This window comes from Mirounga leonina, unplaced genomic scaffold, assembly GCF_011800145.1.
Source record: "Mirounga leonina isolate KUSES-001 unplaced genomic scaffold, KU_Mleo_1.0 Mir_151, whole genome shotgun sequence".
Lineage (NCBI taxonomy): Eukaryota > Metazoa > Chordata > Mammalia > Carnivora > Phocidae > Mirounga > Mirounga leonina.
The window spans coordinates 973,175-990,225 of record NW_023270377.1 but is presented as its reverse complement, the minus strand read 5'-3'; the positions used below and the strand labels follow the sequence as shown (position 1 = coordinate 990,225).

At 63.3% G+C, this 17,051-nt stretch overlaps 1 protein-coding gene across 5 annotated transcripts; it reads left to right on the top strand.

The window, feature by feature from the left end:
- The first annotated feature begins 1,802 nt into the window (after nt 1-1,802).
- On the top strand, nt 1,803-13,321 carry CAPN10 (calpain 10). Of its 5 annotated transcripts, XM_035006733.1 has the most exons (13): nt 1,804-2,019; nt 3,312-3,485; nt 4,225-4,356; nt 5,536-5,732; nt 6,496-6,713; nt 8,289-8,430; nt 9,120-9,286; nt 9,618-9,898; nt 10,331-10,533; nt 10,700-10,955; nt 12,262-12,455; nt 12,647-12,692; nt 12,931-13,175. In XM_035006733.1, the coding sequence occupies exons 1-13, from the start codon at nt 1,894-1,896 to the stop codon at nt 12,958-12,960; spliced, it is 2,166 nt and encodes a 721-aa protein (XP_034862624.1). In that variant the 5' UTR covers nt 1,804-1,893; the 3' UTR covers nt 12,961-13,175. The 5 variants fall into 5 exon arrangements, 4 of the variants coding, with proteins under 4 accessions (XP_034862623.1, XP_034862624.1, XP_034862626.1 ...); XR_004679548.1 differs by lacking the exon at nt 10,700-10,955 and having other exon boundaries at nt 1,803-2,019; XM_035006732.1 differs by lacking the exon at nt 12,647-12,692 and having other exon boundaries at nt 1,803-2,019; nt 12,931-13,321.
- Nucleotides 13,322-17,051: the final 3,730 nt, after the last annotated feature.

Genomic DNA, 17,051 nt, shown 5'->3' with positions numbered 1-17,051 from the left:
GAGGCAGGGACAGCTATGGAACAAGACAGTCTGCCAACCCAGGGCTGCAGCCACGGCCCAGCTGTTGCTGCCTGCCCCTTCACCTGGGGCACCTCCACTCTGCCCTCTCCTACTCTGGGTGATGTCTGGGCAGGACACTAGTTTCTAATCTCTGTGTCCCCATGAGAATGCAGGGTTACTACCCACTGAACAGGAAAGAGATGGAGGGGTTCAGAAGAGACAACCCCCAGCCCCAGCTGTGAAGTCAGAGAACATCCCTTGAAAAACAACAGGGAGTCATCCGGGCACAAGTGTGAGCAAAGTCACGGAGCACAAAACCTCCAGAGTAGTGATAACCTGGCGGGCTTGAGGGGAGCAGGCAGGGCTCAGATTCCACAGAACCCGTTAACACCCACAGGCTCGGGAAAGGAAATGGTCAGATGTGTGTTGTACATGTCCGCAGGAAGCTGCCTGCCCTCCGGACTTTGGAAGCCTGGGTGAGTGGCACAGATCCTGGGCTGGCCTCAGTTCTGCTAAGCACCCCAGTGTGCTACCTGGGGAGAAGAGTCCAGCAGCCCAGGCCAGGCAGGAAGCTTGTCACTTACTCCTTCAGGACCCCGACGTGAAGCAGAGCCCAGGCCTTTCCGGATTCCCTTCAGCTACAGGGCAGCCGCCAGCCTCCCAGGGAGTCATCAGCATCTTCCGGGAGAGCTACCACCATAGGAATGCCACGAAGTCTTAGCACCCCAGAGACCGCTGTTGAGATACCTAGTTGTTTTCTAGGCCCCCAAAACAGCCTGGTGGGTGGGGCTCACACAGTGTGACACTCAGAGGGAGGAGCTGCAGCCATCACAGGAAACTGGGGCAGAGGCTCCAGGGCCAGTTCTCTCTCCTGGCAGCAGGGACTTGTCGGATCCATCGCAGGACTTGGATCGGACTACCCTTCCTATCCGGGGGCTGCGTAAAAGCAGCCCGGATCGCAAGATCTGAGTAATCCTAGCAGTGGCGGAGAGCTGCCACGAGAAGGGTTGAGGCCCCTTCTCCTCCCCTGCCCGACCCTCTGTGAAGGCTCCGGTCCCGCTGAAGCAGGCTTCGGGGGGGCAGGCAGACAACAAGCCTCCGTGCTTCCCAGGAACGGGGAAGCACCGGGTCCTGCAGCAAGGGTGAATACTCAGGCAGGTCCCGAAAAGCCTGTCCTCGCCTGCCCGCAGCTATAAGCGCACTTCCAGCAGGTCACTCCCTGTCCAGCCCACCAGGACCACATGCCCGGTCATCTGCCGCAGCCTCCTCCCCTGCCCCGCTAAGGACCAGCGCGTCTGATCCCAAGTGGTCTCGAGACAACGTCCCAGGCGCGGCAGGCCCTCCCCGCGGCCGGGTCCCGCCGGGGGCCCAGCCCTAAGCCACCGCCGCAGCTCGCAGCCGCCGCCGCCGCCGCCGCCGCCGCGCGCCGGGAGGAGAGGCGCATTCTGGGAGGCGGCGCTGCATGCTGGGACCTGTAGTCCGCGGCCCGATCTCGGCCGAGGAGGCCGCTCAGGTCCCTTCAGCCCCAAGAGCCCGCGAGTCCAAGCGGGCCCGACGCCCCGGCCCAAGCTGCACCGGCACGAGGACACGACGCCCGTCGGAGGGCCGGGGGTCAGTCGCGGCGGGTCAGTTCCCCAGACCCCGCCCCGGAAAGAGAAGAGAAGCCGGGGCGACGGCGCCGTCTCGCGAGAGCAGAGCCCGGGAGCCACGCCCCCCGAGGGGGACGCGGACCGCCGCCGCTCGAGTGCGATTGGGCCGCTGTGTCACGTGGCCCGGCGGTTACCGCGGCGACCGAGCGGGCGCGCGCGGGGCCTGCGCTGGACTCGCCTTCCTTCCGGAGCCGCGCTCGGCGCCGGGCGCGCGGGCCGCCCATGGGAGCCCGGGGCGCCCAGGATGCGGGCGCCGGCCAGGGAGCTCTTCCGGGACGCCGACTTCCCCGCCTCGGACTCCTCGCTGTTCTCCAGCTTCTCCACGCCGCTGGCCCAGTTCCGCGAGGACTTCACATGGAGGCGGCCCCAGGTGGGGCTGTGGGCGCGGGTCTCGAACCTCGGGTCGGGCCCCGAACCTCGGGTAGGCGCCCCGCGCGCCGCCTCCGGCGGGGTGCCGCTGCAGCCCTCGGGAGCGGGGGGTCCCTCGGTAGGGAGCCACCGCGGAGCTCCTGGCCCGCGCCCTCGAGAGCTCGGTTCCGAAGGCGGTTCGGGGCAGGGCGAGACGTCCGGTCCAGCAGATGCCAGCCCTGCCCCTCTGCTGCTCCGACGGGCGTCCGTCCGGACTGAGCTGGACTGCGTGGCCCCCCGGCCACAGGCGGTCCTGCTCTGTTCCTTGCGTTTGCCGGCATCGACTATGCTCCTGAGCTCCTGGAAGGGCAAGGCTCTTGGACTCCGCGCGCCTGCGTTTTCACATGTGAACGCTTGAAGGCGGCAGTTTCAAGGGGCGCTCTGGCCTAGTGCGATGTTGGTATCTTTAGAAATGGTTTATCTGCTGAGTAAGACTTCTCAGGAAGGGCGCTCCCCTGCCTGCAAGTGCACGGTCGTAATGGAGACGTCTGCATGGTCACCAGTCCTCGGAGCACTTGGCTCTGGCCACAGAGGTGCTTGGGCAGCACGGAAAGTGCCAGCTTGGTGTGGAACGAGGCAAGGGCCAAAGCATGAAGTCTTATAGGTCGTGCCAGTGGAATCGGGGTTAAAAATGCATTTTAGGCACAGTGGGAGGCCAGTAGCGGGTTTTAGTAGAGGAGCAATTTGAGTGCGTTTGTGTTTTAAGAAGCTCACTTTTACTGCTGGCAGGGAAGTGGATTAAGGGCAGGAATGCAGTGGTCCTAGAGAAAGGTAAAGGGGGTCAGGGTGGTCTGGCAACCTTTAGGATGGGGCTTTGGAGTGGATGGATTTGAGAATTAATTTGGAGGGGGGTTAATAAGTTTTAGTAACCGATTGGAAGTAGAGGGTGAGGATAAAGCAAGGATCAAACACGACTTCGAGATTTTTAGCCTGAGCACCTGGGTAGATGGTGGTCCTGTTTGATGTGCTGGGGGACAGTGGGAGGTGGGGGACAGCTAGGGATGGAACTCTTGCGTTGCGTTTTGCTCTCACAGGTGTGAGCAGAGCTGTCCACAGGCAGGTGGGCATGAGAGTCAGGTGCTCAGGAAGTTCTGGGCTACAGGACCCAGACATCAGGGAACGGGGACCATGACAGGGCCCAGGGCCCCGAACAGTATCTCAGGAGACAGTGGGTCTGAAGAAGGAGACAAGGCTTGGAATTGAGACTTGAGCGACCCTAACATTTCCCAGTGGGTTCAAGCAGTTCTCTGGCAGGTGGCCTGGAGAAGCAGCAGGTGGCAAGGTGAAAGGACAGCCAGGAACATGTGGAACCATGGGAGCCAAGAGGGGACTGTGGGGGAGTGCAAGGGGACAGCCACTGTTCTGATGTTGCCAAGCGTCAGGGAAGACGAGAACAGAGAGAAGCCCGTTGGATTTGACAACGCAGAGGTGACTGGCTGGGAGGCTAGAGGGGCCTGTGCTGAGTGAGTGGGAGGGAGGAAGTAAGGACGGCAGCATTTTCGAGAAGTCTGTCAGAGAAGGGAATACTCAAGGAGAGATAATGCAGGGGGGACAGTATCTTAGAGAAGATGGGGGTTCTCTCTGCCCCATGCTGGTGGAATTCTCCCTGCAGGGGGGAGGAGGCGGGGGTCATGGGAAGAACCCTGGCTCTAAAGGCAGGAGAGGGGGTCAGGTGGGGGTTGCTTCTGAGGAAGCTTCTGGCAAGGTCATCAGCTCAGAGGGGCATGGGCAAGGGCAGGAGCGTGGAAGTGTTAAGAAGAGAGGGGGAAAGGGGAAGGTATATAGTAGTCTGGGTTTGGGGAAATTCAGCCGGATTCCAGCAGTATGGAGGATCCGTCTGAGATTTGCTGTTGTGAGCTTAAAGTGAAATCATTTTCTAGGGCAAGTTAGCTGGTTCGAGAAGGGGGGTGGTGAGACTCATCTAGAGTTGGGGTTTTGCCACTTTAGGAAGGTGGACAGAGAGAGACCTAAGCTGGACGGGGTGATCTAAAGCCAGGAGGGACTGACAGATCGGGGCTGTGAGAGGCCAGCTGTTTCCCCTCCCCTCTCAGGCAATGTGGGTGACCAGGAAAGCTCCTCCCCGGTGCCTGTCACCTAGATCCTGTCTTCTTAGTTTTAGAGACTAGGCTTCAGGCATGATGTAACTGGGTGATACTCTTTATTCCAGGAAATCTGTGCCACGCCCCGGCTGTTTGCAGATAACCCACAGGAGGGACAGGTGAAGCAAGGGCTGCTGGGAGACTGCTGGTTCCTGTGTGCCTGCGCCGCCCTGCAAAAGAGCCGGCACCTCCTGGACCAGGTACCATGCGGAGCGGGCAGCTCTTCTGCTGTCTTCCTGTCTGCTGTGCACAGGAAGGAAGCAGGAAGCAGGGCAGCTGAGCCTCCTGCTCTGTGGGCTCTGCTTGGTCACCCGGCACGGCTGGCAGGAAGGGAGAGCTCTGCTCTCAGGCCACAGGGGCTCCGAGGCGTGGGCACTGTGTCCCCCTGTCCCCAGGGCTCCAGCGCAGGGGCTTCCTGCCCTGCTCTGCCCTCCTGAGCCCTGGGTTCTGTGCAGGCAGAGCTGTATGTTTGGGATGCAAAGATGAGCGCACAGCCGCCTAGAGTAGGAAGGGTCGGCGGAGGGGTCCTATGCCCTGGTTTGCAGTAAGTTTCCCTAGCTAGTTGGTTTTTTTTTTTTAAACAGGTTTTGAATATAAATTGGCAAAGGGTGATTAAAACTGTTTCGGATGCTAGGCAGATAGAACAGGTGTAAAAGGCCTGCTCAGAGTGCTTCTCCAGCATTCACAGCTTTGTTTGGCTCGCTGCTAGATGTCACTGATTAATGCAGCAACAGTGAGAGTGGTGACCTGTTCCGAGCTACTCCCATGTCAGCAGGCCCCGCTAAGCGCACCATAGTTGCTGGCCTTTGTTCTCACAGGCCTTGCTGGCTTTGACCCTCGTTTGCAAACGAGGACGCTAAAACCGTTGTTACCATGTTCGTGGCTAGTAAGTGACAGAATCAGGACCAGACAAGTCTGTGTAGGTGCAAAGCCCACATGTGTCTTATTCTGGGTGAGAACTCCAAAGCCGGCTGTGAATGCATTGGGTCCAGGCGCTGGCGGAGCTCCTGAGGCACCCCACCTACCCCCACAGCTGGGGTCGTCTGCAGCCAGCTCTGTCAAGAATTGCCTGTAAAGTCAACGTTTGTTTTGGATTCGGGTCGAGTGCTTATTTGGGACAGTAGGACATCATGGTTGGCTTTAAGCTTTTGGAGACACTTAGCTCCCTCGGTGTGGTCCTAAAACGTTTTACCAAAAAGTCTGTTAGTTTTCTGTGTGACGACTGGGTTTTGTGCCAACACTGACGTCCGGCTGCGGAGCAGAGTCGGGCCCCTGGCAGGGCAGCAGGGTACCGTGGAGCAGCTCTGGTGACGGCGCGTGGGAAACACCGTGTGGTTTGTCTCTCATGCTCTCCTTTTGCCTTTCCCTGTGCGTGGTAGGTCTTTCCTCCAGGACAGCCGAGTTGGCATGACCACACATACCGCGGCTCCTTCACCTGTCGAGTTTGGCAGTTTGGACGCTGGGTGGAGGTGACCATAGATGACCGTCTGCCTTGTCTTGCAGGGAGACTCTGCTTCTCCCGGTGTCAGAGAGAGGATGTGTTCTGGCTTCCCTTACTGGAGAAGGTCTACGCCAAGTACGCGTGCTGGAGGCTGGAGGGGCTGGGCCGGGGTGGGCTGGGGAGTCACAGCTGCCTGAGGCCGCCCCTGGGGAGCATGTCTCCGCTCTCCTTGGGCTGCAGCACCCTCCTCAGTCCCCGGGACCTGGCAGCCAGGCCTGCGGTGGGACCGAGCTGTCCAGAGACAGAACTCAGACGTGGCCTGTGGCGTGCATCTTCCCCTGGCCCATTCCCTTTCCCCGTCCTTGCTTCAAACTTGGGCCTGAAGGCATCACTCAGCACGGCAAGCCGTGGGAGGGGTGAAGCCACCCAGGTCTCAGTGCCGCTTGAGGCCGTGCCCCTCACCCTGGGTCTGAATGGGAAAACTTTCCTCTTAGAATGCAGCAATGAGCCTGCAGGAAGAGGCCGCACGGATAGGCAGGCCTTTGTACGGAGGGAGTGAGGAGGGCCTGCGGGGATGTCGGCGTGAGCGCCTCCGTCCCGGGGCAAGGGTGGGGTTTGAGCCTGAGAAGTGGAAGAGTGGGTATTCACAGCCTCACGCCCCAAGCCGCCTCACTTTTGTGTCCGCACTGGAGGCCGCAGGGTGTTGCTGGGCTGCTGTGCTTTCCGGCCTTTGAGGGTCAGATGACGTCTGTACTTAGTGAGGACAAGGCAGGAGTAAAGAGAAGCGATTGAAGTGGTGGGTGAGGTGATTTGGGGGTGTTGCAGACGCGGGGATGGAAGAGAGGCAGGGCGCCATGCCCCAGTGCCAGAGGCTCACTCCCTGTGGTTGCCCCCCCAGGGTCTATGGGTCCTATGAGCACCTATGGGCAGGGCAGGTGGCGGATGCCCTGGTGGACCTCACCGGGGGCCTGGCAGAAAGGTGGAGCCTGAAGGACTTGGCAGGAACCAGTGGCCAACAGGACAGGCCTGGCGGCTCAGAGCACAGGACTTGCCGACAGCTGCTCAGCCTCAAGGACCGGTGTCTGATAAGCTGCTCGGTGCTCAGCCCCAGAGCAGGTAAGGCGGCAGGCAGACGGCAGCGGGACGGGCCTGCGCCCCCGGGCACCCCCACAGCCCCCACAGCCACACAGGGGCTTGTTCTCGGGGCCCCGTCAGGACTGAGTGGAAAGCAGACGTTTGTCCTTCAAAGCTGGTGTCTGGTGTGTGACCTCCCCTGCCGCCTGTCCTTCTCCAGAGGGAAGGTCCTTCTCCCTGGACTTTCTTCTTCCTTCTCCCTGACTTACGAGTAGGGCGAGGCTGGAGCGTCTGCCAGGGCAGCCGCCGCCCGAACGCTTGAGAACCTGGTGGCGGCGGCATCTCCGGCCTGGCTGGCAGCCTGGCAAAATCAAACTCAGGTTTTCATTTGAGTGAGGTCCGCGCTCGTTAGAGGCAGTTTCTTGAAAGGAAGAGACCCCGCCCACAGAACTATTTTCCGTGGCCCTCGGGGCTGTTCCACAAACAGGCGTGTGTGCCCGCACACGACATTGCGCTCTCGGGCGCCGCGCACGCCGCCTTGTCTCATTCCGTCAGTGAAGCCGCCGTGTTTTCTTACGCTTTCCCTGAATGCCGGGCGATTTCGCACATTACAGATGGCATTACTGAGCGTTTTCACGGTTGACAGCGTTCACATTTAGGATGATTTTCATAATGGGGTTTCTGGCCCAAGAACTCGGACACCAAGGTCAGCGGGTGCGTGTGGACAGCGAGCGCTGCCGACGTGGGTGAGGGGAGGTGAGGGAAGCCCGCAGACAGCCGTGCAGACCGTGCGAGACACGGCGCCCGAGCTCTCCCTGAGAGTGGCGCAGGGCTCATCCTTAGCGCTCCGGGCTTCGCGGACACCCCCAGGCGGAGGGGGTGCAGCTGGATCCCACGGAGGTGTCAGCGCAGACGCCCAGAGTGGTGGCTACGACACCATTCTAAATAAAGCTTTTAAAGACGTTGCAGAACCTTCTCCTTCTCTCTGGACCGCCCCCCCTTCCGCAGATGGGGCTCCAGTCACCATCTGGCTCCTCCCTTTCCACATGGTTTGACCCAGGGCTCTGGGGGCTCTGGCAAGTGGGGTTGTTTGCTCTCTGGGGCCTCCAGTCTTCCCCCAGCAGCGTTTGGTCCCACGGCCCCCGGCCATGCGGGCCCCACCCCCACCCCACGGGGCCGGCCTTGCCAGGAGGAGACTGCTCTTCCTGCCCATCCCAGACCCGTCCCAGACCTGCTGCCGACGACGCTTATGGCCGCACGTTTGAGAACCGGCCCAGCACCGGGCGCCCTGCGCTGCCGTATCGGCCAGCCGGCTGTCCTCGCTCGTCCACCCAGGCGGGGACCAAGGCCTCGAGAAGGGAAGGACCTGCCAGGCTCTTGGCAGCGGGGCCACAGTCCACACCCAGGTCCTTTGCCGTGGCTGTGCACTGGTTAAGGCTGCTTCTGAGCTCACTTGTCCACAGTGGTCAGGAAAGGAGCCCCGGTGGCCCGTGGGGATCTGGGTGTTGCTGTGGCCACAGTCGGGTGGGCTAGAGCATCCCACGGGGAGGGAGACAGACCTGTGCGTCCGCCCAGTTTGGGGACTTCCTGCCCACAACGAAGCTGTTCCTCACCCAGGTGCCAGGGAGCTGGGGGAGTTTCATGCCTTCATTGTGTCCGATCTGCGAGAGCTCCAGGGGCGGGCCGGCCAGAGCATCCTGCTGCTGTGCATTCAGAATCCCTGGGGCCGGCGTTGCTGGCAGGGGCCCTGGAGAGAGGGGTGAGTATGGGCGAGGGCCAGGGCTGTGCCACCGTCAGCGAGGGGAGAGGGCTGGGGCCCCGAGTGGCAGCGGAGAGCCATCACAGCCATGCGTGTGCCCGGGCTAGTTTGTAGCTGGTCAGCGCAGTGCACGGTTGGTCTCCCACAAGGCCCCTTGGCATCTGCTTGTGGTCCCCCGGGTCCGGTGTTTGGCCCGAGACAGCCCCAGGAGGCTGGTTTAGTGCTTGGCGCCGGGACCGAGGCCGCCCTAGGCCCTGGGCTCCTATCTTGAGGGTGCCCACGGAACGGTGGATGCCCAGTCAGGCTGCGGGTGACAGGGACATGTGGGATGCCCGAGTCACAGTGCTCAGCTCAGCTTTAAGGCCTTTACTGACGCCAGGGACCAGGATTGAATGAGGGCCCTGGGTCCACTCCCCTCAGCCGACCGCAGTTGGTCAGCAGATCCGACCCTGGCTCCTGAGTGCAGGAGGCTGGCGGCAGTTCGGTGTGAGGTGATCGGGCACATCCTTCATTGGCCTGCTCACGGGCACAGCCCTGGGCAGACGTGTCCGGAGGCAGGAGCCTCAGGGAAGGAGAGAGGGGATTGCCCCGAGGAAGGGCCGGCAAGAAGCTGGCCGGGCACAGGCCTCCCCAGTCAATGCTGTCAGCTGTGGGGTGAGGGGCTGCCGCTGACGTGAGCTGCCTTCCAGGGGCGAAGGGTGGAGCCGGGTGGACCCAGCCGATGAGTCTGAGTTGCTGTCCCAGCTGCAGGAAGGAGAGTTCTGGGTGGAGGAGGAGGAGTTCCTCCAGGAGTTTGACGAGGTCACCGTTGGCTTCCCGATCACGGAGGCCGGCCACCTGCAGAGCCTCTACTCAGGTAAGGGGGAGGCCTGCACCTGAGGGGAGGCTGCCATCACCTGGGGTAGGCCCTTGGGGGGCGACAACCCACTCGGCTCTGCCCTCTGAGGTCAGGGCTGAGCGGCCACCGCATCCCCCTAGGGGCTCCTGGGCATGACCCTCGCCCCAGGCCCTCTTCTACTTCTGTGTGCGGAGAGATGGCTTCATCCCCTGCCGTCCCAGGCGGCCTCAGGTGGCGGGAGACCATGGGGCCCCCTCCTGTAGGGTGCTGTAGCCGGTGGGGGTGAGAGTGGCGGGGCAGCCCGCGTGGGAGCCCTTTCCTGAAGCTGCTGTTGCTGGCTCTCCCCTAGGAAAGGCGCTGTGCCACACTCAGGAGCTGCCTGGGGCCTGGGTCAAGGGGCAGTCGGCAGGAGGCTGTCGGAACAACAGCGGCTTTCCCAGCAACCCCAAGTTCTGGCTGCGGGTCTCAGAACCGAGCGAGGTGTTTGCCGCTGTCCTGCAGAGACCCAGGGTGTGCGCCGCAGGCCGGGCAGGCCGGGCTCGGGCTCCGGTGGGGGACGGACCTGCCATGAGGAGCCCGGCCAGCTTCCTGGGTGAGGACTACCAGGCCGTGGGTCTGCATATCTGGAAGGTAACTCTGCCCTGGGCCCAGCTCCCTGCTCAGGGTCTGGGGTTGCTGGGACACGAGCGACTGCCGGGAGCCTCTCCGACCTCATCCTCTGGGGTCGCACGCCCGCTGGAGCTCCCACAGCCCCAGCTCCGCCCGGCCGGCGTCGTCGGTCAAAGGGAGATGAAGCAAAAGCAGCCCTTGGCCGACTGGCAGGAGGGAGGGGGGCATGGCCCTGTCTAGACCGGTCTGCTCTCCCCGAGAGCAGGAGGACTTGGACCCTGGGGTCGAGTGAGAGCCCTGGGTTGGGGGCACTTTGAGCCGGGCCCCGCCGTGCTGGGGAGGGACCCACAGGTCTGGTGCTATCTTTCGTTAAGTCGTTTGAGAGGTCCTTCTGCTGGGCGAAGGCGGTGGGGCCGGTCTCCGGACGGTGGCACAAAGTCCTCCTCTGTGCAGGTGGAGAAGCGGCGGGTCAGCCTGCCCAGGGTCCTGTCCACGCCCCCCGTGGCCGGCACCGTGTGCCATGCCTACGACCGGGAGGTCCACCTCCGCTGCGAACTCACGCCAGGCTACTACCTGGCCGTGCCCAGCACCTTCCTGAAGGACGTGCCGGGGCAGTTTCTGCTGCGGGTCTTCTCTAGCGGGAGAGTCTCCCTCAGGTGAGAGGGGCAAGGAGGGACTCTAGGCTGTTCTCCCCCGAGGGCCCGGCTGAGGAAAGGGGAGCGCGGCCCTGGGCAGCGTCCTACAGGTTTGCGTGTATCCGCGGCCCATGGCGCAGGCCCGCAGCGTGCTACCAGCCGCCCTCCTGTGTGTCTTTCCGGGCAGTGCCATCAAGCCGGCGGCCGGGAGCCCTGCCCCTGGGGAGGCCCTGCCCGCGGGCGAGTGGGAGACTGTGCAGCTGCGGGGCTCCTGGAGAACTGGCCAGACAGCAGGGGGCAGCAGGAACTTTGCCTCCTACCCGAGCAACCCCTGCTTCCCCCTGTCGGTCCCTGAGGGCCCAGGCCCCCGCTGTGTCCGTGTCACCCTGCGTCAACACTGCCAGGACACCCAGTGCCACCCCATCGGCTTCCACGTCTTCCAGGCAAGTTCCTCCTGCGCTGGGGGGTCCGGGGGGAGGTCCTCAGAGACTCTGTGTCCCCACCGGTGGCCGGGCGTGACCGAGGCCTGGACTCGGTCATGTGGGCACAGTCGGCTGGCCGGTCCCATGCAAGGTCCGTGTCTCGGTTTCCTGAAGTCTGTAATTCACTGGGGTCCTGGGTCAGCTCACACGGCCTCTTGGCCACTCCCCCAGCTCGGGACGACGGTGTCATGAGGTCAGTTCTGCTCCCCAGAACTGTGCCTCCCGCCCAGGAGACCCAATGGCGTGCCCCGCCCTTCCCCGTGCCCCACACCCCCTGGGGCCCCTCCTCTGGAGAGCGGGCGTACCCTGGGGGCCAGGAGGAGGCCCTGGCCCAGGCTCGCTGGGCAGAGCGGGAAAGGGAGGGAGGGAACCACACAAGACAGTGTGGGGCCCTGGTGGGCAGATGCCACTGAATGCTCAGATGGTTCTCGGGCCAGAAAGCTGTCCTGGGTGGAGAGGAGCGGGTCCTGAGGCCCAAGTGGGGCCTGTACGTCATAAACACCACCCCGAACCTCCTTCCTCCACCTCAGCCGCTCTCGTGTCGTGCTGCAGGTGGGACACCTTAGCAGACCTGTGGTTGAGGGAAGGGGGACAGGCACAGTGCCAGAAGTCAGAGGTCGCAGGCCCAGATGCCATGGTAATGAAGTGGCTCCCAGCCCACATGTGTGCTCCTCCTTGGGGCCCCGCTTCAAGATGGGCTTGATGGACTGGTGGGTGCCCGAGGATGGCATGGGCCCGCACGATGGCTCCGTTGTGGGGTGGGTGCGCTCAGCCTGGGCTGCAGATGATGGGAGGGAAGGGTAGGCAGGTCTCTGAGAAGCTTCGGTACCCTTGGGAGCGCAGGGCCTCTGCGCTCCCCAAGAGCGGAGGGCTCATTCTGGAGTCTTGCCCCGCCCGGGCTGCCAGCTGGGGCACCAGGAGCTCTGATAAAAGTGCCAGCACCAGGAGCCAATCAAGTGACTCGGGACGGAGCCCTGGGCAGTGGTGGTGGTGGCGGTCCCCCAGGCAAGGGCCGCCCGCCTAACAAGGGCCGTGGGGCCTCGGTGAGCGGTGAGCCCAGCTTGGCAGGCTTGGCAGGTCTTCCTCCGTGGAAAATGGCAGGTGTGTGACGTGGGAGATCCAGGCGGACGGCCCCAGGCTGGTCCTGACCCCAGACATCCCAGCCTCAGAAAGGGGGGGAAGCCCCGAACTGAGGAAGGAGAGCAGCAGGGTGGCCGTGGCGGCCCAGTGGACAGGCCTCCGCCGTCTGAGTCCGTGCGTCCCCCAGGTTCCGGTGGGGAGCCAGGGTGCGCCCGGCCTGCTGCTCCAGGAACCTGTCCTGAGCTGCGTGCCGCATCGCTACGCCCAGGAAGTGAGCCGGCTCTGCCACCTGTCGGCAGGGACCTACCGGATCGTGCCCTCCACCTACCTGCCGGACACAGAGGGGGCCTTCACGGTGACCATCGCCACCAGGATAGACAGGTGGGGCTCCAGGGCTGGGGGCCCTCAGTGTATGGTGTGCACCTCCCGTCGTCACCTCCGCCCCGCCCGCCCGGCTCTGACTGTCCCAGCAGACCGGCAGGGGAGCACGTCAGCTTGCAGGGGCCAGGCCAGAGAGCGCGGCCGCTCCTCGAGCTGGCGGCCAGCCGGGCTACCTGTCCTCTCTCCTGCAGGCGCTCCATTCACAGCCAGGAGAGGCTGGGGCAGCTCCTTCAGGAGGTAGGTGTGGGGCTTGGGTCAGGGCTCGGCACCGTACTCCGCCCGGGGGCCGCGTTCCTGCAGGCTCCTCCCGGGGGCCGCGCCGCAGGCCGGTCTGTGCCCTGGGACACAGGCACCCTCGTCTCTTGCCAGGAGGGCCGGGAGGCTGGGGCCGCAGTTACACCAGGGCAGTGCGGCCAGGTGCATGAGGGGGCGGGCCCCCGCCGCCGCCCACACCTCGCCGTCTTCCCTCCTGCAGGCCTCCTTCATGGCAGTTAGGAAAACCTAACCGGCTGACCCCCCGTGTCAGCTCTGGCGACTGGAGGTTCCGAGGGGCTCCCTCACGCAGTGCCACCAGCCTCAGCACCACGGCGGCCGCGCGTGCTCGCAGGTCCAGGTGAAGACCCCGGCCCGCGGGGCAAGTAGCCCGGGGCGCAGCAGGTGCTGCGGGGAGCGCACACCAAGCGTCTCCGTTCCACGCGGCTAGGGCGCAGAGCTTCCCGGCGACCCTGCACAGCATCTGCGCCTGGCCCCGGAGAGAGGCCCTACAGCAGACGAGAGCATAGTATGACAAATCTTGTTTAGGACTGTTCACGTGCAACATTTTTAGGAAGTAACTTTATAAATAAATGTGAGTGCTGAGTGGTTGAGAGACGAGCCGTCTCGGGTGGTGGGGGGCTCGGCCCGCTCTCGCTGAGGAGGAGCGGCAGGCCCGGGCCCTGCCTCCCCAGGGGCCCCCGCCAGCCGCTCCTGCACTGGGGGTGGCCAAGGCCTCCGGGACGGGCCGGCTGGCCTGTGAGGCGGGCGCAGCAGGTGCTGAGGGGTTTGGAGGGCCGGGGAGGGGTGGGCACACGGGTACAAGAGCAGGAGGAAGGGCCTTGCCCCCGCTGGCTGCCCGGAGACACCCCGAGGGGCTGCCAGCTGCAGCTGTCTGCTCCTGACGTGGGAGGAGGCGTCCCTTCAGGCCCCTGGGCCCCTGACCAGTTGGACGCAGTAGGCTCTGATCTCAGCCGGGCCTCTCGCCCACCACCTCCCACTTCTCTGACTCGCCAGCGCCCTGTTGTCACCGTCACCCAGGTGTCCAGCTAACGCGCCACCCTTCCAAAGGAGGGCAGGGGGCCGCTCCCGAGAGAACCGCTGCTCACTGCCCCACCCCCCTCCACATAAGGCAGGACGTCTCTAGAAGGCAGGGCCTGGCCTTTCTGTGGCAGAGGGGCGGGATCAGAAGCTGGTGGCGCTGCGTGAGTGGCCCTCGCTGCGACCCTGTGACCGGTTCTCTGGGGCCGAGTGAGGACAGAGGAGGGCCCCCAGGATCTGCAGCCTCTTAGATGGGAAGGCAGCCTGGAGGAGGCAGCCAGCCACCAGCTAAGCGGGGCTTCGGGGCCCGGCCACGGCCATGGGGCGCAGGCAGTGGCCCCTGTGCCAGAGGAGGCGGAGGGTGTGCCCCAGCACGTGCGCCCTCCTGGCCAGCAGCCCGCTGGCCCACGCCAGCCTCGTCCTTCCTTCACGTGGCTCCTTCAGCTGACCTTGCCCCCAGGGCATCCTCAGTGGCTGCCCATGCCAGCCTCGTCCTTCCTTCACGTGGCTCCTTCAGCTGACCTTGCCCCCAGGGCATCCTCAGTGGCTGCCTGGTTCCCCTCGGCAACACCACCTCCTGGCCCAGTGACCTCCAGAAGTAGCTTGCGTTCTCTGGGCTTCGGTGTCCTTGTGGAAAACGTGTTCGGGCTCTGGCCACGCTCGGTGTGTCCCGTGTCTGGGCTCTGGCTCTCTGCTTTGCCCTGGAGCCCTTGGCCTGGCTCGGCCTGCGGAGTGGATACCAGCTTGGCTCATCCTGCTGAGGAAGGGAGTGATGGAACGTGGACCTGTGCCCCCACCACCCCACAGTGAGACACACACCCCCCCCACCAGGCATCAGACACCTCCAAGCTCCGTCTCTCTTCTCATGTCTGCCGTCGTCCCCCACTCCCAGCCCGATGCAGGATGCACCAGCTGAGCTGGGGGTACAGACCACAGAGCCCCACAGGCTCAGGGCCGGCCCACAGCTGCCTCACCCGTCTGCCATGTTGACTGGTATGGACTGGAGCCCCCCCGCCCCAGCCCTGGCCTGCAGCTCCAGGGACCCCAGCAGACACGGCTGGCCACACCAAGGGAGTCCCAGCGGCCAGGCCCCAGTGGAGTCCCGATTCTGTGCACCTGCCAGTAGGGGACTGTGTAGCGTGAAGGGCCTCCCCCCTGCGTCCGGTGGCCCCAGCTGACCCGGAAGGGTGGGTTTGGGTGTGTGCAGCTGAGAACAGCACCTTTTCAGCCTTCCCGGCAGACGTTGCCCCACATCACCTGTTCGGGCTTCCTTCTTAGCACTTCCTGCTTCAGGCAGGCAAGCTGTGCCCTCCCCGTGGGAGCCGTGTCCTGCCCAGTCCTGGGCCTGGGTCTGCTCTCATTGGCCTCGCCTGCCCCCTCCCCCAGGCCTGGGTCAGCCTTGGGGGCGTCAGGTGTTCTGGGGTGAGTATCAACATCCTGGTGTCCTGGGCGCAGTAGTCAAGGAGGGGGCCTGGCCAGGCAGGGCTTCCCAGGTGAGAGGCAGGATGGAGCTGGGTGAGCAGGCCCAGGCCAGCCAGGCTGGGGCAAGGTTCTCAGATGCTGCAGGCCCCTTCCTCTCTGTTTCTCTGTCTCTCCATTAATAGTCATTTCTTTCTTGCTCAGTGTCCCATGTCTGCGTCATTTGGTCTTACTAGATTTTTTTTCTTCTCTAATATTTAACAGATGGAAGCTAGATTTGCTGCCTTTTGAAATGAACAGAAGAGTCACTTTTTTCCTTGGGACACTTTGGTGTCTTGGGGACCCCAACCCAAGGCCTTGGACATGGCTGCTCCATCAAGGAGATGCTGTTTACTGGTTTGAGGATGAGTTTTAGGGGGCAGGCTGGGTCTTCCAGCCCCCAGGAGTACTCAGCTCTGCGGCTCGGGCCCAGTGCCCACCTGGGGGACCTGAGCTGCAGGGCTCCGGCTGGTCCTCTGATTCCCAGCAAGTGCCATCTGTCAGCACGGACAGTGGTCACGCGTCTGGCCTGGGAGCCTGCTCACTCGGGCCCTGGGGGATACGTGGCATGGAAGTTTAGTCACCAGGCTTGTGCACGGTTGCCTAAAGCACCCCCCATCCCATGCCTGCCCTTCCCCCCCCCCCCCCGCCCCCGGCCCCGGGCTTTGCCCATCCTCAGCTGTCTGTCCCTTCCCAAATCACCCAGGAGGAGAGGCTGATAGACAAGAAGACTGCCCTGCCTTGGGCTGGGCTGGCTGCTCTGTCAGGGGTCAGTCCTGGTCCCCTGTGTGTTCGTGGGGCCTGGACAAGTGTGATGTTGGGGCACCGGGATGCGTGTGTGTGTGTGTGTGTGTGTGTGTGTGAGAGAGAGATCTGATTGATGTGCTCTCATCCCTCATCCGCCAAGCCCCAAAGAGAAGACCCATCGGCATCAACATCCCTCTCTACCCTGCTCCTCCATTCCTTCATTCTGAAGCCCCTCTGAGCATGTGTGGGGTGTTATGGATGTGGCCAAGAGGCCCAGCACACCTGCCCTTGAGGCATGCACAATCCATTAGGGATGACTATCTGCACACAGGTCATGTGGATACTCCTGATGGTGAGGGACAGAGGACACATGGGGGTGGTCCTTGACCAGCCTGGGGCCAGCAGTGCAGGGCAGGGGCTGACAGAGGAGCTGGGCACCCGCAGGGAATGGAAAGAAGCTCTCTCTGCCTACCGTGTGGGGAGTAGGCTCAGAAAATGTATTAGCTCTGGCCCGGGCAGTGCGGGGTGGAGGCTGCTGCCCAGGCGGGTGGTGGAGGCCGCCCAGCCCCCCAGTTCTGAGGAGGCCTCAGCTCTCCAGGCCAGAGCGGATGGCCCCGAGCTCCGAGTCCCACACGGAATGGGCTTCATCCTCGGGATATTGGGTGGTTCCCAGCTAGTGCCCTCCTTTGTGTGTAGTCCCTGTGGGGCTGGGCCGGGCGGGAGCTCTCTGGGCACAGCATCTCTGTCCTCTCGGCTCAGGCTCACACGGGCCCCCCAGGCCTGCCTCTCCACCCGGGAGCCCCCCGCATAGACACAGCTTAGCAGCTTAGACACACGCGTGTGTGCACGCGTGTCCGTGTGTGTATAGGTACATGCACGTATACGTGTAATGTCAACCTCAGAAATAAAGCTCAGTTATTTTATCAGCAAAATGGGTTTATCTGGAAACCGAGAATTGCACTTCAAGACAAGCATGGAAGGAGAGGAGGCTTTTTTATAGCGGGGGCAGGTGGTTGAAGTGTAGTGGCTTCTCATTGGCTGGGCCGTGACAGCCTCTCGTTGGCTGGGCCGTGACTGTCTCTCATTGGCTGGGCCGTG